Source organism: Pseudoliparis swirei, chromosome 9 (assembly GCF_029220125.1).
Source record: "Pseudoliparis swirei isolate HS2019 ecotype Mariana Trench chromosome 9, NWPU_hadal_v1, whole genome shotgun sequence".
NCBI lineage: Eukaryota > Metazoa > Chordata > Actinopteri > Perciformes > Liparidae > Pseudoliparis > Pseudoliparis swirei.
In genome coordinates, this window is record NC_079396.1 from 12,320,813 (window position 1) to 12,345,818 (window position 25,006).

General features: G+C 43.9%; 3 protein-coding genes across 8 annotated transcripts; 2 read left to right on the forward strand and 1 right to left on the reverse strand.

Annotated features, from left to right (window-relative positions):
• Positions 1-545: 545 nt before the first annotated feature.
• sort1b (sortilin 1b) lies at positions 546-13,887 on the forward strand. The gene is made up of 20 exons (XM_056422403.1): positions 546-1,102; positions 2,587-2,646; positions 2,835-2,908; positions 3,003-3,099; positions 3,209-3,370; positions 3,722-3,795; positions 4,597-4,646; positions 4,962-5,089; positions 5,713-5,857; positions 6,107-6,262; positions 7,582-7,688; positions 7,837-7,939; positions 8,037-8,205; positions 8,378-8,568; positions 8,707-8,896; positions 9,569-9,685; positions 10,158-10,266; positions 10,398-10,510; positions 10,653-10,782; positions 11,690-13,887. Exons 1-20 carry the CDS (start codon positions 830-832, stop codon positions 11,702-11,704), a joined length of 2,463 nt encoding a protein of 820 aa, XP_056278378.1. The 5' UTR covers positions 546-829; the 3' UTR covers positions 11,705-13,887.
• On the reverse strand, positions 13,693-15,723 carry ngrn (neugrin, neurite outgrowth associated). Its single transcript, XM_056422410.1, has 3 exons — positions 15,277-15,723; positions 14,800-14,910; positions 13,693-14,708 (listed from the first exon to the last, which is right to left on the reverse strand). The coding sequence occupies exons 1-3, from the start codon at positions 15,543-15,545 to the stop codon at positions 14,129-14,131; spliced, it is 960 nt and encodes a 319-aa protein (XP_056278385.1). The 5' UTR covers positions 15,546-15,723; the 3' UTR covers positions 13,693-14,128.
• Positions 15,724-16,113: 390 nt separating this feature from the next.
• nfyal (nuclear transcription factor Y, alpha, like) lies at positions 16,114-22,205 on the forward strand. 6 transcript variants are annotated; one of them, XM_056422406.1, is made up of 10 exons: positions 16,114-16,205; positions 16,967-17,068; positions 17,251-17,337; positions 18,200-18,346; positions 19,204-19,335; positions 19,437-19,539; positions 19,655-19,800; positions 20,436-20,609; positions 20,903-21,013; positions 21,214-22,205. In XM_056422406.1, the coding sequence occupies exons 2-10, from the start codon at positions 16,988-16,990 to the stop codon at positions 21,277-21,279; spliced, it is 1,047 nt and encodes a 348-aa protein (XP_056278381.1). In that variant the 5' UTR covers positions 16,114-16,205; positions 16,967-16,987; the 3' UTR covers positions 21,280-22,205. The 6 variants fall into 6 exon arrangements, with proteins under 6 accessions (XP_056278381.1, XP_056278379.1, XP_056278382.1 ...); XM_056422404.1 differs by having other exon boundaries at positions 16,117-16,205; positions 20,900-21,013; XM_056422407.1 differs by having other exon boundaries at positions 16,117-16,205; positions 20,900-21,013; positions 21,217-22,205.
• Positions 22,206-25,006: the final 2,801 nt, after the last annotated feature.

Below are 25,006 nucleotides of genomic sequence, written 5' to 3' on the forward strand. Positions count from 1 at the left end.
AGTAGGGTATTAAACAAATCACTTGAATTGTCTAATTAACTCGAAACACCTGCAAGGGTTTCCTGAGCCTTGACAAACACTCAGCTGTTATAAATCTTTTTTTTTACTTGGTCTGAGGAAATATTAAAATTTTATGAGATAGGATTTTAGAGTTTTCTTAAGCTGTAAGCCATAATCAGCAATATTAAAGAATAAAAGGCTTGCAATATTTCAGTTGATTTGTAATGAATCCAGAATGCATGACATTTTTGTTTTTTTAATTGCATTACAGAAAATAAAGAACTTTATCACAATATTCTAATTTTCTGAGACAGTCCTGTATATATGATAGTATTGCTCAACCTAGCTTGGCAGGCTTTGACAGCAAGGTAATATGCAACTCCTCCATCTGACACCGCCTTTTCAGAATGTAACCAATCAAAACAGCGGATGGGTGGAGCAGGAATAAAACATCAGCCAATCACAGCGGCTCTTCACTGCACAGAGCATTGCAGCCCACAGAAACAATTTGTGTGATCCTGACAGTGTACATGTTGGCTGAGGAGTTGCAGCGCGAATGATTGGTGTCAAAGATTCCGATTAATTTCGCAAAATTGCATTTTTTTATCGGTTTTGTTATTTGTTGCTGCGAAATAATCGGAGCATTGAGGGCGCTCCGGATTTTGAAAGCCCGAAATAATCGCTGTCAGTCGGACTGCTGTGTTGATGTCATCCTCGGCAGAGCTGTAGCGACCTTCAATTTGTAGGCAAGACCGGCATAAACAAAGACTGGCTTTGGGGTGTTTCTTCTGTCTTTGTTTTGTTTTCTTTGCCACTGAACACAGAAACGATGATGGGACTTTTGCTGCACTCTCTCCTGCTGTTATCTCTCTCCACGTTCACAGCCGGTGTCGATTTTCAGCTGGAATCAAAACCCTTCGCACAGTCGTTCTTGAGACATTTAAACATTGAAGAGAGAGCCGTGAGCATCATAAGGAGAGCTCTGCCTGCATGGCTGTCTGCATCGCCCAACCACAAGAGAACACGAAGAAACGCCGAGCTGGGCGAAAACTGCAAAGCTCTTCAAGGATATGACACCAAGTTAGCAGACAACACGCACCGTGTAAGTTACCAACTGAGGTCCTGTTACTCTTCACACGTCTGGCAATTAAATGAGCCTCGACACGACGATGCGCAGGTGCTAACCAGGTGCACGTAGAGGCCTAATCAGCTATGCTCTGCGCCTAGAAACCTGCTACCAATGAAGGCCGAGATGACAGTTAGATACATTGCACTGTATATTTATGTATGTATATATATGTTGTAGGCTACAACAACAACACACAATTCAGGAATCACCATGACTGGCGGGGTCCAAGCTTCTTTACACCTGCACCTGTCTTTCTGTTGGCTATCAGTTTGGCCCTGCCATGTTTTTCGCTTCTTTCACATTTGGTGCAGTGACATACAGTGTAGTGAAACAGTAACAACGCCTATTTCCCTCATGCTTTAAGACCTACGTAGGCTCCACTGAGCTCTCAAGCTCCACCAGACCGGTTTACCTATCAAATGTTCCAGTAATGGCCATGACCTATATCTCATTCTTCTCCAGGATGCAGCTGCAGTCAGTGAGGACGCCACTTGTCTGCCTCACTGAGAGTGCATCTGTTTACTGGGGAATTGGCCCAGTGGGATCCATGTGACTGGCTGTGTGGTAGTTATTTTGTAATAAGCCTAATTAAAAGTCGTGTATGTGTGGTGGTGAAAGCAGTGAGCATTGACAAGCAGGCACTCTGTTAGGACACAGAGAGACTTCAGTATTGTTTGGAAAGATCAGAAGGCTATATTTGGTCTCTGTTATGGCACAGGAAGTAAAAAATATCCAAATTAACGCAGTTTATAAAAGATGCATCTAACTATGCAGAGCTCTGTGCAGCTTATTTGCCTAGCTCTTCATTGCCACGTGATCAACTTTGCATTGCAGTCTTTGTATGCGTGTCCTCAGTAATCTAAAGTCAACAGAATTCCTGGAGGCTCAGCTTTGTCTTTCCCCTTGAGGTTTCTGTGGCAGGTCCCATCGCTACTGGAGCTGCTTACAGCATGAGCGACTGAAAGAGACCTGCCTGAAACAGTTTGTGAATGTTCACATGGCTGGAGAATATTCAGCCACTGAATTAGTTTCAGGAATAAATACTTTTATATCAGAACAACACTGCTTAATTTACCTGATTTGCACAAACCTACGGCCAGAGTAAAGTCTGATCCCAGGTTGTTGGTATTCAGTAGCTGTATTCAGAAGTATTGTGCCTGATGGGATTCTTGCCTGGTCGGATAAGCGGTTCACTTTTTACACTTTGTCATGTACGCCCGACCGCATGGTGAGGGGGAACACGGTGCCAGGCACAGCGATAATTCAGCCTGGAGCCAAAATTCACAAATAGGTTTTGACTTGTGTGGTCAGTTCATCTCTTCTTGTCAGCTAGACTCCAAATCCTCACTTAATTTAGAAACGCAGCTATTTTAGTGACATGGCTATTTTGACCTCATGCTCAACATGAGCTGTGGTTTTCAACATGTTTATTTTGAATGTGTTTTACATTTCCTCAGTATAACTTCAATGACCTGAGTGGGTCGGTGTCGCTGGCCTGGGTTGGAGATGGCACAGGGGTGAGTGTTATATTCTCCTCTCACACGCTCTGCTGTTCCTCTGTGACATGAGTGAATTCAGTGAACGGTATGGAAGTGACAGGGTAGTAAACAACCTGCTAGATTACACAAGACTCGCATCAGGGTCTCATGCACGTTAATAAATGATGCTCCACTTTCCTCAAGCTGAGCCTCCTTTGTTTCGGCAGGTCATCCTGGCTTTGACAACTTTTCAGGTGCCCTTCTTCATGTTACGGCTCGGGCAGTCTAAACTCTATCGAAGGTGAGTCTCACGATTTCACCTGTTTTAACCTGTGAAAACAACATAGTTTGTATTTGTTTTACATCTAATTTGACTGGAACTATTTGTCTGCCAGTGAGAACTACGGGAAGTCATTCGAGGATGTGACCAATCTAATCAACAACACCTTCATCAGATCAGAGTTTGGCATTGCAATTGGTAGCTCTGGGAAAGTAAGTCATCTCCTCATCAAGAAATGTAATGTGGTTTCTGTGAGGAACCTTTAATGTCTTACCATCTTCTATGGTTTCATCAGTCTGAATGTTGGGCTCTGGCTTACAGGTGATCCTGACGGGAGAGGTGTCCGGAGGTTATGGGTCTCGGGTCTTTGTCTCCAATGACTTTGGGAAGAGTTTCACCCCTCGGGACCTGCCCTTCATCCCCCTGATGCAGATCACGTACAACCCAGATAATTCCAATGTGCTGCTGGCCCTCAGCAACAGCGTGAGTAGTGCATGTGGAAAAGCTATACTTTTAAGAAAGTAACTAGTTTGAATGCAAGCTAGTCTATATGAACTTGAAAGCTCAGAATAGTAATTAGTAAGAGTACATATGTCGTTATTTTAAAGAGGGCAAGTGACCTTTTTTATGGCAGGTTGTAAAACCCGCCATAAACAACTCCATCATCTTCCCCCTCATGGCCAAGGAGACCCCTGTTGATCAATCCTTTGTTTGCACAGAGTATTTATTAACATGGCTATCTTTGTTTAAGGGTAGCTCTAGTTGAGAAAGTTATGAGTGAGCCATGTAAACCAGAAGTTCATCATTGAACAAATCTATTTATTATCTTCTCAGAATGAACTCTGGCTGTCTGAAGATGTTGGCAACAACTGGAAAAAGATCCACGACATGGTGTGTCTTGTAAAATGGTGAGAGACACAAACTGATGATATTATCATCTTTGTCAGGTGATCGATGAACAGACAGGGATGTTATTTAATACCCCGAGGGAAATATTTCTAGTGACAGACTGATAATAAAAGTACACATTTGACTCCTTCACAATAATGCCACTTTGCTCTCCCTTACTGATCATTTTAGTCACCTGAGGTCAACTTGTGGGGAGCTTTTCTCCCAAGAGTATTATTGTTGCTCCACCTTTGCAAAATAGCCAGTAGAACTGCATTGCAGTCTAGCCAGAGGCTGTTTAACTAGCTGTGGTGTGGCCAAGCCCTCACCGCATTCTTGTTGTTTTTTAGAGGAACTTCCTGGTACGTATAGCTTATTAACCTTGACAGCTCTAGAGATCTGTTCAGTCACATTTAATGTTTTCAAGGTCTGAGAGACCTGAGAGAAATAGTCTTTATTACTAAGCCAAAGACGGTGATCTGAACAAGCTCCTGGAATATAGGTTATTCCAAACTGGGGCAGACAACACTCAAAAGACAGACAATATTTAGGAAGGGCATGGCTTTATGCTGGTTGTATTCGATAAGCCATGTCATGTGATGCTTACTTTCACAATGAAGCAAAGAGATTGAGAACACATAAAGAATCCAGTATGAGAGCTGATTTCTTCCATCCTGATTTGTTCTTTATTGATATAAAACCTCACGAGAGCTGTCGCACGCAGCCTTATCAACAAATATTTTGCTCACATCTCCTTTAGTCTACTGACTCAGTTGTGTCTGTTTATATGACATTTACGATACTTTCCACTCTGGTTCTAGGGGAAGAAAAGATACCATCTTCTTTACAGCCAATCACAACGGATCCTGCAGTAAGTGTTTCCCTCTTTCTAGCAAAACCTGAAATGAAAGCTTGGTATGTGCAACTGTGGTGTCCGTGTACTGAGGAGCAGCACACACAATATGATGTATCTTAAACATTCTCGAGGCAGTTCCCAAGATGAGCATCATTACATGTTTTTATTGAATTCTCTGTTTACCATTGATTTACCGGATTTGGATTGGATTATCATTATTCAAGATTTTCATATTCCTCTTCAATGCTATATGCAATTCATATTTAAACTTAGGAATCTGAATGATTTGGTTGCCCTTTCATTTCTAAATTGTCTTGTATTATTTTTTAGGTAATCGGGGAATGCTGGAACTGAAAAGGTCGACAGACTTGGGTAAAAACATCAAGACTATCGCCGGTAAGATCTACTCCTTCGGCCAGGGTGGACGCTTCCTGTTTGCCTCTGTTATGACAGGCAAGGTCAGTCTACAGTTGATCCACATCTCCCACATATACAGAAACATGATCAGGCATCCAGAGCCAAAATATTGTTTTTGTTTAGACATTTGTGTTTGTAAGAAAAAGCTTCAGTCTACTACTACATTTGAAATATGTGTTATGCTGTTGTGAGGTGAGACGCATTTGCTGTCCCTGTAGATCCTTGTTATGACATAGGGCACTTCAAATCAAGCATTAGGAAACTATTTTTGTCGAATTGGTATAATAAGATTAGGCATTTTTCCTATCTCCATGTTTGTTTTAAAGGTGAAGTCATTTGGCTGAACCGCTCATGAGTAAATATAAGGAAGTTTTGCTTCTTTTAATTGTCAGATGGAGAAATGTTCATAGAAAACAACAACTGACCATATTAACTTCAATGGTCAGAGTTGGATGAATAGTTTGCTGTGCTCCATGGCAAGCTGATGTAGATAGTGTTACACTCAAAATACATACATAGCTCTCATGACACATATTGTGGGCTGTTTCTTTCCCTCTGCCTTTTAGCACGAGGTAAATACTCTCCAAACGGATCTAATTATTTCCTCTTTCTTTCTGTCTTGCGCCCTGTTTTTTTTCTTTCTTTTCTGCCTCTTTCTCTGCAGGGCACTCTGAGGATGATCCATGTGTCAGTGGACCAGGGTGAGACGTGGAACATGGCCCAGCTGCCCCCTGTTGGTCACGAGCAGTTCTACTCCATCCTGGCAGCAAACGATGACATGGTCTTCATGCATGTGGACGAGCCAGGAGGTCAGGCCATACATGCATAAAGCTCACCTGTTTACTCCTCCTATTGTATAGAAATGCAGTAACATTATTTAAGAGTTTAGAGAATGCAATGTAAAAAAGGGGAATCATATGTACCTATGGTCATGTAGAGAACTCTCACCATATTAACTCAATATTTTATTATTTCAAATGACCAGCTGAATCTTAATTTTCTTTCAAGCAGGTGTGAACTAATTTGTGATTTTTTTTCTATTCTATTTCTGTTCACAGATACAGGATTTGGCACCATCTATGTGTCAGATGACCGTGGCACTGTGTACTCCAAGTCATTGGAGCGCCACCTTTACACCACCACAGGGGGGGATACAGACTTCACTAACGTCACCTCTCTGCGAGGAGTTTTCCTCACCAGTGTCCTGGCAGAAGGTAGCTAAAGGAATAAGGAACAGCAACATATGCCTCGACTCAAATTCTTCTCAGAAAAACATCCACATATGACTTCTCCATTACATACCAGAGGGAGGGTATTAAGTAAATATTTAATTAGATGTTCAGTGTTAGATGTGTCTATCTGATGCGGCTGGCTGACAATTCAGTAGAAATACAACATCACCAGTTAAAATCATGACTCCGTCATGTCTGCTGCTCGCTGTGTTTTCTGAACAATCTCCTCTGTCTTTCTCCGTGTGTATAACATTTTACTGTCACACGAAACAACAACAAAACTACTTAAAGCAGGATTTTGTTGCTGGCTGTAAATTTGTGATAGGAGAGATTTCAAAAAGGACATTTATCAGGACAACTTTTACATTTATCAGCAAAATCCAGTCAAACTATCTTAAATCTGAAACCGGGATGCACGACCATTATTATTATTATTATTATTATTAGTAGTATTATTATGTTGCATTATTATTGCCTACTCTTGCTTATTTGTAATTTTGGGCCAGTAGAAGTGAGAGAGGTGGCAGATTGTAACCATCTGAAACTTCTCCCATGTGTCCAGAACAGGGTTTCTTCCACTTGTCACTAGCGAGTTACAAGTGGCTCGCCACCTGTTTCTGAGTGCAATATGTACATACATCTGATAACTCCAAATCACTTTCTATCCCTGATTAAACTTCTATCCAATCATATGGCCCCTTAGGACACAAAATATGAATTGGCAATAAGCTGTCAATTAGACAAGTTAAAGAAGTTTGTTTACATACGGGAAGCCTGAACATTCGACGACGGGAGCAGACTAGAAAAAACGCACACCGGCTCTTATAATGAGAGCAGATAAAAAGCCCACACATAACTATTTGAATGAGTAATGGGTATTTCACATACTTGTAATGGCGCGTTCCAGCTGGTAGCACAAGTAACAGAACAGAAGATAAGAGCTGAAAACAAAGCTGAAAACGACCAAACTGACTGCCAAAGTAGCAACAGATGCTTCACTTAGGGGGCACATCGATCACGCGGATGGGCGTGTGATTAAAGGACCATAAAAATAAGACAGAATAGATGTCTGCTATTGGCGATGTACAATGTGGTGCTATTAGTGCTAATATCGGACTGTAGATATAATAGTTCCTCCTAAGGTAACAAAAACCAAACACTTAATTATTCACTGAATAAAAACATACCTTGCCTAAATAGATCCTCCGGAATGCTACACATTAGCCTGTTGAGCTTTATCTGCACACATTGTTTGTGGATATCTCGGTGCTTGGTGTGATGGCTGTGTCTTCCTGTTCCAGATAAGTCTGTGCATTCTGTGGTGTCCTTCGATCAGGGAGGGGAGTGGGTTCCCCTGAGGAAACCTGCCAACAGCAAGTGTGACGCTACAGCCAAAGACCCAGCCAAGGTAAAGAGAGAAACGGTGATCAATATAAAGTTGATCAGTCTTGATCAATGTGCTTTGTATCATGATTTATTGTTCATGGTATTTTTTTGACTTTCACAGTGTTTGTACGATGAACAATACCAAATGCTTCTTGTGTTGGCTCCTATAGTGCAGTCTCCACATCCACGCGGCCTACAGTACTGCCATGCGGCTGAACTTCCCCATGCTCCCTCTCACTGAAACAAACGCCGTGGGTCTCATCTTGGCTCATGGTAATTATTCCGGGTTTTTTTAAAAGATGAATTGGAAGTTATTAATTTGATACACTCGAGATTTTTGCCTTATCACCATTTCTGTGTACCTCCTCAGGGAGTGTTGGTGATTCGATCTCCGTGATGAAGCCTGATGTCTATGTGTCTGATGATGGGGGGTACACCTGGATTAAGGCGCTGATTGGGCCCCATCACTATGCTATTCTGGACTCTGGAGGGCTGCTGGTTGCGGTGGAGCACAGCACTCGACCTATCAACACGATCAAGTGAGTTCCAGTTGGAAGGAACGGATGAGTTTGTAACATTCGGAGTCTGTTTGTCTTTATCTTTATGTGATTTACATATAATCCGATTGCAAGCTATACAACTTCCTCACAAATGTTATTGCTTTACTTTGAAAATTTGCTAATGTTTGGACATCCTTTGATATCCCGACAGATTTTCTACTGACGAAGGACAGTGCTGGGGTGTTTACAACTTCACCAAAGACCCCATCTACTTTACTGGGCTGGCATCAGAGCCGGGAGCTCTCTCCATGAACGTCAGTATCTGGGGCTACAGAGACTCCCTCCTCAGCCAGTACTGGATCTGCACCACAATTGACTTCAGAGCGCTTCTCACCAGAGACTGTAAGTGGCATGACAATTTGTTTAATATAACAAACTGACTTTTGACACACTTGTGTGAATCTAAAGTTAATTTGTCACTTGTTTGTGATTTGTTCGAGGTTATATGTAAACAGATTAAAAAAATATGAATGATCATAGGTGGCGACCAGGATTACGTGCAGTGGTTGGCCCACTCGAATGACATCAGTGACCCCAAAGATGGTTGCATACTGGGCTACAAAGAGAAGTTCCTCCGTCTCAAGAAGGACTCTGTTTGCTGGAACGGACGAGATTACCAGGTCAACACCCTGCCAACCCCGTGTCTGTGCACCCTGGATGACTTCCTGTGGTAAGACTTGAGCTGGTTCCCAAATCCCCACTTGATACCAATTCTGTACAGAATATTCAACATACCAATTCCTATCATTTATTATTTTTGCACTTAGTACACCAAAGAAATTGACCTATGCAATAAAAACAGGAAGTGACGCAATCAATCAATTCATCATGCGATGTCAGGTGTGCATCACATTGTAGTTTTGAAAGGTTACCACAAGTTAAACTTCATAAACAGGAAGTACAATGTCTTTCTTAATTTAATAATTCTTTGAAACTGTTTGACCACAATACACACTTTATTATTTTGTTCCGCTCTGAGCGGATGGCCTTTGCACATTGCATTGTGGGAGAAAAGTATCCATTTAGCATGTCATTTTATCTCGTACACTTCTCTTCTGCCTAAACATCCTGTTGAGATAGAAGTGTTGCTAACGGGCTGTGATTGCTTTTAATGAAAGTAAGATTACTGGTGTAAAGGTTGTACTCAAATATGATTAACTTCCTTCTCCGACACTGACACTGCTCATTCTGAATGGATGTACTTTGACACATCAAACAGTCATTTGAGGAAGAGTTGACATTGAACATGGCCAATTGGTATTGAATAGCAGTGTAAAAGTTTCCTGGAGTAGAAATTAATTGTGGCTCGGGATATTAATTCCATCCTTCCTTGTCTTTGCAGTGACTTTGGATACTACCGTCAGGAGAACAGCTCAGAGTGTGTGGAGCAGCCGGAACTGAAGGGCAAGGTGCTGGAGTTCTGCCTCCACGGCAAAGAGGAGCAACTGCAGACCAGTGGGTCAGTGAACATGTGGACTCTCTTGAGTCATCAATGTCACATGATTAGCTGCAACTTGTCTGTAATTGTCTATTCTGCTTGATCATTTCTTTTGTTATTGTGTCTTGTATTGCCAAGAGTCTTATCAAAGCACTGAAAGCAGGGACTTCCAATATAAACATAATATTAATATTCAAACAGATACTGTGTATATTATAAATTGTGCAAAGCCATCCCCACTGCCGTATGTCATACTTTAGAAAGTGATGAGGAAGTTAGTGTCATGCAGAGATCAGTCAGAGGAAGCAGATGAGTGTTCAGGGAGGAAGACTGAATGCTGACTGTAAAAGCACATTCCTGGTGAAGGCTGCTTCACCGCACACAGTTTGACGAACATAAAATAAATACTGAAACTCTAAATTTCCATCAATTGCAATCAGTCGCAAACCTCCAACTAACTATCATAAACTCTTGATGTGTCTTCGGTCCACAGCTATAGGAAAATCCCTGGAGATAAATGCGAGGGAGGAAAGATGCCCGAGCGTAAAGAGATCGAGCTCAGCATGAAGTGTGTGAGTGACCTGGTGGCCCCTCAATTTCTGGTCAGTACCTGCCTACTTCTGGAGCGTGTCATGAACATAGGTTCATTCATGCGATGTATGGACTGTATGTTTTGCCGATAGTATGTTCCTGCACGACCGCTTTAACACACGGCCTGCTGTTATTTTTATAGATAGACACCCACTCCTCCAAGTTTGTAGGCATCACGGTGACAGTCATCATCATCATGCTGCTGAGCGTTGCAGCAGGAGTTGTCTTCGTCAAGAAGTATGTCTGTGGTGGCAGGTCAGTGTTTCTTTTCACACAGATCAAAAGTCTAGTAAAAAAACCAAAACCTGTCCAGAGTATCAAAGTGTATTTGTGTCCTTCATGTATGTTTCCGAGATGATTTTAAGTGGCCAGATAATATTTTGGATGTGCCCTTCAGGTTCTTGGTTCACAGGTACTCGGTGCTGCAGCAGCATGTCGAGGACAATGCTGTTGATGTGATAGACGACCCCCTGGAGACCAACCACACTCAAAATGGCAAGATAGAGTTCCACGACGACTCAGATGAGGTACAGTGGATACCGTTTCCTCGCTCATTCACGGGCTAAGATAGAAACATGGGTACCAGGACTGGGCCATTGTTTAGCAATATGGCATAAGTCTGTATCTTTAAAGCTTGCTTGATGTCATGTAGAAATGTAGAGAACTTAAATAGGTGCATAGAAACATAGAAAGACTTAGAAAACAACCAACCCGACCAAAAAGAATCTTCTACACACCTTAAAGCTGAAGATAAATAACTTGAATCAATGTTGTCAAAAACACCAGGGAATAACTGTTAAATCAACACGAACGGGGGCTATGCGTGGGTTTATGGATGGAGGAACAAAGCCTTTCCATGTCATGAGCCTCGTTTTCACTGAATGAAACACGAAGGACCCTGGTGATGAGGCCATGCTGTCCCACGGTGCATTCCTCCTGTACAGAGCCACGGCCTGCTGTGGCAGCTGAAACGGTCTTATAGAAGTAGTGCAGGTGTAGAAGGAAACAGTTTCTAAATGACCTCAAACTTTGGCATTGCTGAACTGCAATTTTTATTGTCAGCCGACATGTACGTGATTATCTATCGTTGGCTGATACCTCGGCCGGGTCGGGATAGGTCAAGTTCAAGACTGCTAAAAAGGAACAAACATGCGTTGCACATTATTGTCAACCTACCGCTTGTCACGTCATTTTCTGAGAGGTGAAACTTTGAGACAACAGTAATTGGTCCAAGAGTAAGTCAGAGTTTTGAAGCTCAAAGCCTGGTTTAAGTTATCGCTCCTCGGCCACGACATTATCATCCATTCCCCTACGACCAGGCGACCTGAGTAACCGAGTTAGGTGCGTGTGTGAACAGAGCCATAATGGTTTCTTGTTTGCTCACCTGTGCTGGTTCTGGCTTCATCGGTATGCCGTGTTCTTGTCTTTCCACAGGACATGCTTGAATAGCAGGTACAACAGGTTTCCAGTTCCCCCGAGGCCGGCGGCTGCTCCTGTCACTCTCTTGTCTCCAGCTACTTCTTCCTTTCACTTTCTATGATGAACTTTGGCTTCAGCTACCAGACATAGAGTGTGCGTCACTCTGCTGTCATCTATAAAGTATAATGAATGTACGTAGGCTTTCTGGGACGAATGCAGAAGAAGGAGCTGTTGTAGTTATTGATTCTGTTTGAGTCTCCGAGTTATTTATTCTAGGGAACAAAGAATTTGTGAAGTAATTTGAACTGCTGATAGAGCCAGAGCAATGGGTTTTGAAGCAACGCTGGATGTATAAATCCACCACCATTGCATTACGGGTCCTGCCTCTCCCGTCACCTGGGAGCGTTCCTGGAAATACTTCATACTTCTGTTGGAGATCTGTGTCCTTTTTCTTATGCAATTGTCCATAAACCTGCTTTTCTTTTTACAATTTTTGACATGGTATGAATTTGCTAGGTGTAAAAAAAGGTTGCTGTTGGTTAATAACTCTCCCAAAACCATTCGAGTCTTAATCCCTACTTTGAACAAAGAAGTCGTTTGTCAAAAAGTGTCCGCCATACGGCCCGGAGGATGTCAATGTGGGGTTTTCAGCCTGCTCCTCTCTGGGCACTGGTCTGTGAGGTCCCCTGTTGTCGTCTGTATTTGGAATACAAGCCAGCGTACTTTTACTCCATGGCATTTAGAACCACGGTTGAAGTAATAAGACAAACGTGCAAATGTCCCTTTGCATATGTTTAATAGCAATAACAATGTTTAGATTCAGTAAATTGTCCATGCAAGTTAAATAATCCTCATGGCATGTCTGGTGAATGGAGACGTCATTGTGTGAAACACCTCAATGTATCGGGGGTAAAGTGTGTCTGTTTCAAGACGGGAGTTCAAAGATTCATGTCTGCAGTTGTAACTGCCCAAAGCACAAGGTCATTCGTATGCTTACAGTTTGTAGATTAACATTTTTCCTAAATGTGACCTAATGATTAACGCGATAAGACTGTAATAATCACTGTCGTCATATACGAGTTGTGTTTATAATCATTTGAGCAGTTTTTGTACTAACAAACTTTTGAACTTGTGTAACACAATGTGGTTTGAAGATGTTCAGAAATGACAGAAATAAGTATAGTTTGATAGTAAATATCTGTCTATTTTTACAAAGGATTCAGATAACTGATTTACTGATTTGGAGACGGAAGCATAGGAGCAATAAGAAAAAAAAACTAAAATTGTGTAAATGGTGTATAGCATAATTAAAAGTGTCGTAGCCTTTTAGAGTTAAGACATGGTTGTTGGGACTGTTTTTAAATTGGTATTTGCATCTGAGGTGGAGAAAACTCGCACAACAAACAGGGTTGTTGGAAGTTTTTCGTTTCAGTGAACTGCTGTTTTTCTTTTTAATCCTGATACTGCTGTAATTTTAAACTGGATTGATCAATGCCTCAAAAGATCCGTCTCGCCATCACGCCAAGTCTTTTTTTTCTTTGAAACATTTGTTGCACAACTATTTCAGTCTTGTGTTAAATATGTTGCTTTCCTGGAGCTTTTATTTATTCATGATTTGCAGATTCACAGTGCAGTAAATTGGATGTGGTTATACAAGTGCCTGTTTTGAGGATATGATGCGAGGCCCTGCCGAGGTGTGGCCAGCATCTCTTTACTATAATTTATATCAACTAATGTGTAACCAGTTCCACCTAGTTTGTTAGTGACACCCTGAAGTTGCACTTGTTGCCTAAATTATATCCTTGATCAGTGACGTCCATGTGTTTCAGACGAGCTCCCATTGAACTGCATGTTAACTCTCACTCTTATTCCACAGAGCTTTGTAAAGATAAATAGCCCACAATAACCCGGTTATTATCTCTTTCATGTCTTGGTATGATACATAATTCTAACATTTTGACGATTTAAAAAACAGTGGATACAGGGTTATTATGTAGCTGCTATACACTGGGAGACACTTGGCAAGTTGTCGTATAATGGTTTATTGCATTAAGTGAAAGTAACACATTTCTTACAGTTTAAAACTGCTGTATAAAAGAATAAGTTATTATGTCTGTAAATATACAAGGTTTCATCTTTGTATCTGCTGTTTCTCTCTTGTAAATTTGAGGCAATTTTCTTTGGGTTTGACAATAAATTCATTAGTTCCTCTATTTTTGTCAGCAAACTTCTTTTAAAGCAACAAAAGAATGTTAACAAAACATTCTAGTTGTGAGATGACTACTTCGAGCAGGTTGAAATACTTTTAAAGTACAACTGCAGTTTCAATAGAGTGGAAAAATGCATAACATTTGTACTTAATTTTCCCTATTTAGTAACGGTTTAGAAGTTCACTGAGCATCATTGTCATAATGCCAACCTTGAATATCACACACGGTTAGGGACAGGAAGTCCTCAGATTCTATACAAAAAGTTGCCATCTCCGTCAAAGAATTCATTGCCAACTTCCACCACAGGGAGAGGCTTTTCTACTTCCAGAAACTCTTCAACTTCTTCATCCGTCAACAGCTGTCCATCCCAGCTTTCCTCCTCCTCAATGTCATCATTTGGAGGATTTGAGTTAGAAGTGCTGTCCTCTTCTTCTGATCTGGTCACAGGAACATCTTTACTATCAGCTCTGAACTGAGTGGCCTGAAGAGCAGCAGGGGCAGGAATCTTTGCCACGGATCCTTCACCTCGAAGGATCACCAGCTGGTCAGCCACAGGCACCACTGCACACTCTCTACTTCCAGGTGGGAGTGCAGCTGATGTGTGGTTTCCAGGCAGCTTCCGCCTATTTGGCTCCGTCCCAGCACCTGAACGCAGCGCCTGCTGACCGAGTCCAGACAGTACTTTGGCATCCTGCTTCGTTTTTCTATCAGGAGTGGAGACATGCTTGCTCCGGAGCACTCTCAGGATGACATCAGGGGTGACAGAGTAGCCCTCAGCCAGACGCTCTACTGTCCACTCATCGGGTTGCTCTTGCTTCAGATATCTACAAATGGAGTACAATGTGAAGCCTCATTGAAGACAGAACCGCTATGTCTTGGGTGAGTGGTTGAAGTGAGATAACAAAAGCAGCTCACCTGATCTGCTCCATAGCATCCCAGGTGAGCTTTCTCTGTGGAGCTCCAAGTGGAGTCATCTGCCTTCTCAGTATGTGATATTTGACATTCCTTTGACCCTTTCGCTCCTCCCTGAAAAATATGGAGGACTTAAAATGACTTAAGTATAAATGAATAAATGCCTAAATAAATGTATATATAAATAATTACAAGAATACATGTATAAATAAATACAGAAAATAAATATAAGTTATAAATAAACAGGACATCATTAAATAAATGTATTTCTACATTTCTTAATTTATTTATATCTCTATGTGTCCACACGTATTTTTGCATTTATTTATGTGTGACATTTATGTGTCCTTGTATGAGCTGAGGCGGTCCGAACCTCATTGTTAGAAAAACACGGGATGTATTTTAAAGTAACAAGACGGCACACATAAGAAGCATCCCACATTTAGTTAAGTTAGTAATACTAGAATAATGTCAACTTACTCAGCCAAGGCCTGTAGCTTGTCTTCTACATCCTCCAGTCCAAGTTCATGAACTGACATCTCCTGGCGGTGTCTCGGAGCTCCGTCTGACCCTCTGTCTGACCCTCTCTCTCTGTCTGACCCTCTGTCTCTGTGCACATGGGCCGGTCCCATCCTCGCCCTGCTGGCTCCTCCGCTCGCAGATCGACACGCGTTGACGGAAGCGGAGGGCATCGCGCACAGAGCACCGAGCCTGGAGAGGAGCGAGAGCACCTGCGGAGGTCGGGCCATATTCTCAGTGTGTTCTCTCGTCGCTTTTAGAGCTAGTTGTCCTCAAACAGTCGGGCACAAGTACCCTGACACTGACGCACTTCTAATAGTCTTTGTTTACCCAGAGTCCGGTCCCTTGCTTGCTGTGCTCACTCGAGTTGATCAGTTTACATGCACTTATTACAGACTGACCCTTCAACAAAAATAGACATTTCTGAAACGCGTGGAGGTACTTCCGTATACGTCAATTCGCGTCACAGCAACGCGCGGCACTGCCACCTACCGGTCCGGAATGGAGGTGCAGTTATGAGCTGGACCTCGACTAGAAGAAGAGTAGAAAATAAGTAAACAAGAGCACTTGTACAAAACTAATCGCAGTATTATCCATTGCACGACTAAACAGCTGATGGTGCCATTTCAATGCCAACCAATACGACGGAGGCCATCATGTGGCCCAGAGGGAGCTGTCAAAGAAAACCGAAAACACCAAAATGGCAACATCTGCCGGTCGCCCCCGGCTCTGCAGCCTGCTTCGTCCCGCGTGCATGTGTCACGCAGCTGCGCACCTCCTCCCAGGCGCCGTTTGTTTCATTTGCGCCATTTTGTCCGCTGACTTTGTTGATTGGGCTTTAGCGAGCTGTACTAGAGCCAATCAGAGGGAAACCGGACAGCGAAGACACGGTAAGGGAGAAGCGACTGAAGGCATTGGTAGTTGTCAGCACGGATTGGTTTGCCACGAGCCAACCAAATTACCAACCCGGATAAATGTAAAAACAAACGAATGGCAGTTTGGTTCCGACCGTTGCGTCCTCGGGCTGGTCGGGCTGCAAACACCGTCCGGTTCTCACCGTTGGCTCCTGGAAACATGATCCCTGTGGTCCACGAGCCTCGGACAACGTTAGCGGAGATATAGACTCTCACGGCGGGATGGGGGTGCGAGCCTCTGTCCTCCCGTCAGTACAACGTTGCCTCGTTCATGATCACGAACGTTCTCATCACAACGCAGCATAAAGACGCACAGTACATGTTCACTGCTTACCTGGTAACTGTTTACCTGCTAAGTGGCCTCCCGCCTCTGCTTGGTAACGTTCACCACGCGTAGTACGGAGCTAGCTAGCCCGACTAGCTCCCAGCTAAATACCCAGTAAAGACGAGCGTGAACCCGCTGTGTGGTTCTCCTATCGAGGGCATATTTCCGACGTAGCATTTTATATCTTAATGGCACACACGTTCGTTTGCGGGATGAGTTGAAATGGGGACAAGGCCCGACTTGAATATCGTTCATGCCAAACAATGAGCTGGCTGCAGTCACGTCAGACAGCGGTTGAAAATACCTTGTTTTTTTCTGGACGATCAATAAGGTTGCATGTACATTTACAATATATTTCCAAGAAACGTAGCGTTACATCTGTTGTCTCATACTGTACGTGTCTTGTTTCTAGAGGTTGTGACAATAACACGCTATGGAGCAGTACACCACTGCCACCACTTCTACTGGGGAGCAGATAGTTGTGCAGACATCCAATGGACAGATCCAACAGCAGGTGAGAAACAGGGTTTAATCTCCTTATTTTTTTCATAAATAAATCGCTTTTTAACACCAACAAATTAACAGCCATAAGGAAACAGGTACCCAGAATGACAGCGTTCCAGTAGATTACAGATCTGATCTTTTTGCTCCTGTTAATTCCTTGTCTGAGATTGTATTATCCTGCATTACCTTTAGACACAGGGCACAGTGACTGCTGTGCAGCTGCAAACAGAGGCTCCAGTGGTGACGGCCTCAGGCCAGCAGGTGCAGACACTCCAGGTAGTGGTGTCACCGCCGCCGCCCTGCGTCAGTCATGACAGTGTTGCGGCCTACGAGATTGCATGCTCCAACCAGGGCTGTTTTTCATGACCCTTCTTTGTGCCGTTTGGTTCATCCTCCCTCTCCGGCATGCCTTACAGCTGCCTGAACTGCATGTTCCTCAGCACAGTGTGTTGTGTGTTGGCCTCGGGTTCCCGCTTGAGCTCTCATGACTACTGTTAGTCTGAGCTGTGTTTGCAAGTTAAGCAAATGTAACGTTCTTCCCAATGAGAATGAAAGTTATCTGAATCATGAGTCATCTGGATGTGTTTTGCTGTCTGCTGAAGAACCAGGACTGAACAGCAAGGATCCATTTTCATTATTGGCTGTCACCTCATCATCCAGCTATACTTTTTTTTATTGTCGAGTGGCAAAATGTCAGTGGATTGTTCCCCTATGGTACAACTGCTGCCATAGGCTTTCAGTTGTCCATTGTGGTCACCTTCATAATGAATGGATGTCAATTGCACAATTTGTACATGTTAAGTTGCATAGTGAATGCAAATTAATTGACATCTTTTAGGCAAATGAAGTTGAAAATAAGCAGTATTTTTTGTTTTGTAATTGTAGCCTAATTGAATGAAAACCAATATTATAGAATATACTGTGCATAGGCTAGATTGGATTTACTATGGAGCCATGTAGTTTCATGTTTGTATCCCAAAACAGAAAGGATGGTAAATCATCATATGTTGTCCATGATGTGGTGTCTTGGATGTTCCGAATTTGATATCATTTGCTTGCGGTCTGTGAGTCACCCATAAGAGATATTGAGGGAACAAACACTGGCAGTGGCGCTGTAATGGCTTTCTGTTTCTCTCTGTAGGTCCAGGGACAGCCTCTGATGGTCCAGGTGAGCGGTGGGCAGCTCATCACATCATCAGGGCAACCCATAATGGTGCAGGCCATGTCGGGGGGTCAGGGTCAAACCATAATGCAGGTCCCTGTATCTGGAGCTCAAGGATTACAGCAGGTAAGAGATGAGGCTCAGTTACTGGATGAAGTTCCGTTTTCACATTATCTTGAATAAGGACATGTGTTCTCCGTGTAATACTATCGGCACATGTGAAAGGTGGGTGTCATATTTTAGGAAGAGTAGCATACTGTGATTGGGCTTTTGTTTAATTAGTCATCAGTTGCTGTACATGTTGCTGTTGCCAAATGCTGACTACTTTGGGAGGTTGTCAAATTGAAAGTTACCACAAGGAATTTCAAACTAGTTCATTTTAAAAACAATCAGTTTAAATGTAATACTAATGCCTCTAGATGACTTAAATACTTAGTAAATGGGACCATCAGCGAGACGATTGGCTATTACTATATAGTAACTTTGAAATGCCCGTCATAGGTGTCAGCAGACCGGATTCTGCATAAAATCAGAAGAACTCATGCAGGTTCACCAGAAACCCTTTCAGCTCAGACTCCAACACGGCCTCCGGCAGCAACCAGCCCACTCAGGACTGGTCCAGATTTGGCTTTACTGCCGCATCCAACCCACAGTCTGAGCTCCTGTGGGAGGTGAAGAGCTCCATGTGCCAACCGCATGCTGCTGGAGGCTCTCACCGTACAGCTGGGCTCACTGGTAGACCCAGGACTGTGCAGGAAGGACTGTTGGACTATGCTCCAGTAAAATAAGGGATTCTGGTGCCCAGAAACATTCCCACGTTTGTCCTCTGTAGCGGCCAAAATCAACGTAAAATTAAAGTTCCTTGATTTAACTTTAAAGTCCTCAGAATTGGTGTTTTCATCTCACTTAATTTGTGTAGATGTTTGAGCTAAATGTAAATTGGATGTTCTTGAATCTAGAGATGGTACTTTGTCTTTGTGTAGATCCAGCTGGTGCAGCCAGGTCAGATCCAGCTGCAGAGCGGACAGACTCTCCAGCTCCAGGGTCAGCATGGTCAGCCCCAGCAGATCATCATCCAGCAGCCTCAGACAGCCATCACCGCTGGACAGAACCAGGTGTTAAACTCCGACCAGTTGAACTGCAAATCCCATTAATCAAATTATTATTACATGATTAATGAGTGTCTTCTCTTCTTTCTTGTGGTCTACTTACACAGGGACAGCAGATCAGTGTCCAGGGCCAACAGGTGGCACAGACGGCTGATGGACAGACCATTGTCTACCAGCCGGTCAATGCCGATGGCACCGTCCTGCAGCAGGGTAAACTCAAAGTTCTCCTACATTTCTGTTTACCTTCTGCTTTGAAGACTTTATAAAGAGGAGTATTTTTGAGTTGTCATTTTGCATAAGAACTGTGATATTTATCTTTTTTCAGGAATGATCACAATTCCAGCTTCTAGCTTAGCAGGTGCCCAGATTGTACAGGCAGGCAGTACCAACACTACAAGCAACAGCCAAGGCACTGTGACCGTCACCCTGCCCGTCTCTGGTAACATGGTCAATGCAGGTGGAATGGTCATGGTAAGACCCTGTGCAGAGGTATCCAGCATCTTATTACCTTATCTTACCTATCTCCACTCGCACAGTGTGGTGGAGGTCCCTTTTTTAAGAGCACTAAATACAGTTTTGATTTATAATTTTTGTGACAACCATCACTGCCTTTCTCTATCCATTGTGAAACTGTCTTCATGTATTTATATTGTTTTAGTAGAATCATATTGGGTTGATATGATTACTTAATTATTTGGTGACGCATCACTATTTTTCTTTTTTTAAAGTGCTGTATTTGATGAAAAAGCTGTCAAAATAAAATGATTGGACTTTTCTTTCGTTAAATTGAGTGAATATTACTATTGAACACCCCTTGTCCTCCCACATAGGTAGTTTCACTCTCCTTAGGACTGTACTGGCGTTTACAGACTATGGTTGATTGACATCTCCCTCGCCTCTTCTGCACTTGATAGGGCCTTTTAAGTTCTTTATTTGTTAAGGACATTTGTTGACCTCATGCAATTCCCAGAATAACTCCACCCAATGTCCGCCGAATAGAGAAGTGGTATTTGCACAGTAACTACTTGTTTATTTCAGCATGCTGCTATACATGTGTCCTTTCCATGCCAGCGGCTCTAAACACTGTCTCTGTGTCTCTTTATCAGATGGTGCCTGGAGGTGGGTCAGTTCCCACAATGCAGCGTATCCCCCTGCCAGGGGCTGAGATGCTGGAGGAGGAGCCTCTGTACGTTAACGCCAAACAGTACCACCGCATCTTGAAGCGAAGACAGGCTCGTGCCAAGCTGGAGGCTGAGGGCAAGATCCCCAAGGAAAGGAGGGTAAGACACTGATTAACGTCCCTCACACGGGCACATTGAAGCTCCGTGTTTCTCAATGCCTGCTAAGTGCACATGTTTTGTCTATCAACCGCTTCATACAGGGCTCATTCTGTATTTGTTATTACGCTGTGATGGTGTCTGTCTTGTGATATTTAGCCAGGTAATCTCCGAGACGACAGGCAAGTGCGAAAAATGTATTGCGTATTTAACCAGTACTGTTGCAGAGGTGGCACAAAGTACTCTCAAGATGTTAAAATGCTCACGACCCGATACATCTGCTTCATCCTTAGCAGAAATACCTTCACGAATCTCGCCACCGTCACGCGATGCAGCGGAAGCGAGGCGATGGAGGACGATTCTTTTCACCTAAAGACAAGGAGGAAATGGCTTTGGCCTTGGCACAGGTGAGAACAGTGTGCAGATGTCGCAACAAGAAATATACTGATTCAAGCTAATATAGTAAATATGTTCTAAATTGTCAACAAAGCACTTCAGCAATTTCCTAGGAGCAAGGTGTCTTTTTGTTTGAATAGGAGAGAGCTCATTTTGTAATGAAACTCCTCATAATTTATGATGATGAGCTCACTGATCATTTGTCCTCCAGCAGCAGCAGGAGGTCGCCCAGGCAGCAGCAGATGAGACCGTGGCCCAGATGATCCGGGTCTCATAGCACTGTCGCCCACATCATCTCTTCTGTCTGTGAACTCTGCCCTGCCCGAGACTCTTCATCCCATCTGACCTGCTCTGCTGCACCATCTACTCTCCCTTTTACTCTCTCCTGCCATGGTGTCTTGCACCAATTCACAGCGCCGCCACTGGGTTTCTTCTGTTATCTCCCCAGCCCGACACTGGTCTTCCAGGGAGCCGGCCGTGTGGCTGCTGAGCCCGTTGACGGTTCTGGTCGTCTTCTCTGAAATTGACGATGCTTCCACCGTCGGCTTATTTGGTCACGCGTTTACAACCAGCTTTTAATTTCCATTAGAAGTTGTTGAGACAACAATGATGCATGCAGTTCTAGGTAACCTAGGCAAGTCACTCACATCAAATAACAGCTGATATCACATCCCGGTCTTTAAAAAGAGATTTTGTCACCAGTGAATGCTTTAAATATCTTTTGTAAATGGTAATTTTTTCAGAAACACTCGTTATGTATTTGTGTCTTGTATCTTGATGTCCTTTATTTTGACTTAGCATTTTTTTTTCAACCCATGTACTGTGGGGGCTGGGCATAAGTCCAACCTGCATCCACTGAGCAACAACTAATGTGAAGATATTGTACAGACATTCTTCTCTTCCCCAATGTTTAATCGTTGTAATTTCTAATTGGCCCAATTTTGTGGATGCATTTTATACAATTTTGTTGTTAGACATAGTGTTTGTAGGAAAACAAAGACTTGGTGTTTAATCACATTATTCTATCCATGTAGTTGCCTCTTCATCAGTCAGTCCACTTAAGTGTTTAGTTTTTTTCATTGTCGATAATAGATTTTTTTTTTTTACGTATAAGATGCTTCAATGCAATGTTTTTGTTTTTTATTATGTGAAAAGGTTGGACATTCTTGAGACCTGGCGATTAAATTTTATTATGTCATACAAGGTTGTTTGTGGTTACTTCTTCACACCCAGTTGTGGTTAGGTTAGTTATTAATTTAAGATGTTACATGAGTCTTTTCCATTAGCTTTTTAGCTATACTTTATGGAAGTTGTAGTTGTGCTTTTGGGTAGTTAAATTAACACAAATATAGCATTCTATATAAAATATGAATGCAAAATATTAAATAAATGTAAATTACATGATTTAAATTTGTAATATTATCGAAGTAAGAAGTAGCATAAAATAAAAATGCTCAAGTACAGGAACAAATGGAGGTACTTTGTTATCAAGCTCCTCTTTTATGGAACCAGCTTCCACTTTCAGTCTGGGGTCCGACAGTCACCTCATTTAGGAGTAGACATACGACTATTCTCTTTGATGACGCTTATAGTTATAGTGCTGGCTCAGTTTTGCCCTGGTCCAGCCCCTAGATATTCTGCTATAGGCTGCTGGAGACATCTTGGGATACACTGAGCACCTCTCTTCTCTCTCTCTCCTTTTTTGACAAATTCACATTTCTTTATTGCACATGACTAATTTGACTTCTTTCCCGAAGTCTTTATGCCTTCTTGCCTCACATAGTCCATTGGACCTGGCTCTGTTCGGAGCCGTTCCTGGACCCTGCCCTCTGAACCCTTGCTCCTGCATCCTGCCCCTTGGGCTGAGCCTGGCCTCCTGCCTCATTGGCCGTGCCCCCTTTGCCTTGCCTCCTGCCTCAAGGGCCTGGCCTCATACGCCATGCCCCCTGTCTCATTGGCCGGCCTCATGCCTCCTTGGCCTTGCCTCCTGCCATAGCCCTTCTTCTCTAAAGCCTTCTGTTTACATGGAGTGTGGAGGTCTGGATCATAGTCCATGCCTACTACTCATTATTCATAATTTCATATTCATTGAATGTGTTGTAACTGTGTAACGCTGTTCATTCTGTACACATGACATATATTGACTATTACTGGTGACTTTAACCACACCACATTGGATAAAGCTCTGCCAACCTTCCATCAGTATATAGACTTCCCAACAAGGAACAATAAAACTCTGGACTTGCTGTATGCTAATACAAAGGATGCATACAGTGCCACTGCCCTTCCCCCCCTCGGCAGGTCTGATCATGACCTGGTCCGGCTGACACCCAGGTATGTTCCTCTGGTGAAGAGGCTGCCTGTGACCACCAGGACTGTGAGGAGGTGGTCTCTGGAGGCTGACGACGCTCTACAGGACTGCTTCGAGTCAACGGACTGGGATGTGCTGTGTGGACCGCATGGGGAGGACATCAACAGTATGACCGACTGCATCACGGAATACATCAAGTTCTGTGAACACACCACCATCCCATCACGGACTGTGCGCTGCTTCCCCAACAACAAGCCCTGGATCACCAGAGACCTGAAGGCGCTTCTTATAATGAAGAAAGCTGCTTTTAGGTCTGGGGACAGGGAGGAGCTGAGGAGAGTCCAGCGCAACCTGAAGGTGAAGCTCAGGGAGGGCAAGGACTCCTACAGGAGGAAGCTGGAGGCCAAACTCCAGCTGAACAACACAAGGGAGGTGTGGTCTGGGATGAAGCAGATAACTGGCTTCAAGGTGGGAGGGAGACAGCCAGGGGGCTCCCTGGAGAGGGCCAACGAGCTGAACTGTTTCTTCAATAGGTTTAGTTCACAGCCCTCCCCCGTCTCCTCCACACATCACACCTCCCAAACACCTCCACCCTCCCCCCTGTTGAGCTGCACATTCACCGAGCCCTCAACATCAATGGGCTCCTCCACCCTCCCCCTCTCTCTGTGACTCCTGACCAGGTGAGAAGACAGCTGGAGAAACGACACCAGCGCAGGGCGGAAGGTCCTGATGGCATCAGCCCCAGGGTCCTAAAGACCTGCGTCACCCAGCTGTCTGGTGTCCTGCAGCACCTCTTCTACCTCAGCCTGAGGCTGGGGGAGGTCCCGGTGCTGTGGAAGACGTCGTGCCTGGTCCCTGTCCCAAAGAAGTCAACACCATCTGGCCTCAACGACTACCGACCGGTCGCCCTCACCTCCCATGTGATGAAGGTGCTGGAGAGGCTGGTCTTGGCCCACCTCCGGCCGCAGGTGAATTCATCGCTGGACCCTCTGCAATTTGCTTACCAGCCTCATGTGGGAGTGGACGGCGCCATCATCTACCTGCTGCAACGAGCTCAGTCGCACCTGGATGGAACCGGTGTCTCTGTGAGAGTCACTTTCTTTGACTTCTCCAGTGCATTTAACACCATCCAGCCACTGCTGCTGAGTGAGAAGCTGCGGGTGGTCGGTGTGGACGCGTCCACCATCTCCTGGATCACTGACTACCTCACAGGCAGACCACAGTTTGTCAGAATGGGGCGTGTGCTGTCTGGAACGGTGGTCAGTGATGTTGGAGCCCCACAGGAACTGTTCTGTCTCCTTCCTCTTCACCCTGTACACCAGTGACTTCCAGTACAACACAGAGTCATGCCATCTGCAGAAGTACTCTGATGACTCTACAGTGGTCGGGTGTATTAGGGATGGACGGGAGGAGGAGTACAGGGCAGTGGTGAGCGGCTTTGTAAAGTGGGCGATGAGAACCACCTGCGGCTGAACGTGGCCAAGACCAGAGAGATGGTGGTGGACTTCAGGAGGAAGGCGACAGCTCCTCCACCTCTGAGTGTCCTGGGCGTGGACGTGGACATGGTGGAGGAGTACAAGTACCTGGGCGTCTCCATCGACAGCCGACTGAACTGGAAGGCCAACATCAACGCTGTGTACAAGAAGGAGATGAGTCGACTCTTTTTCCTGAGGAAGCTTCGATCCTTCAACGT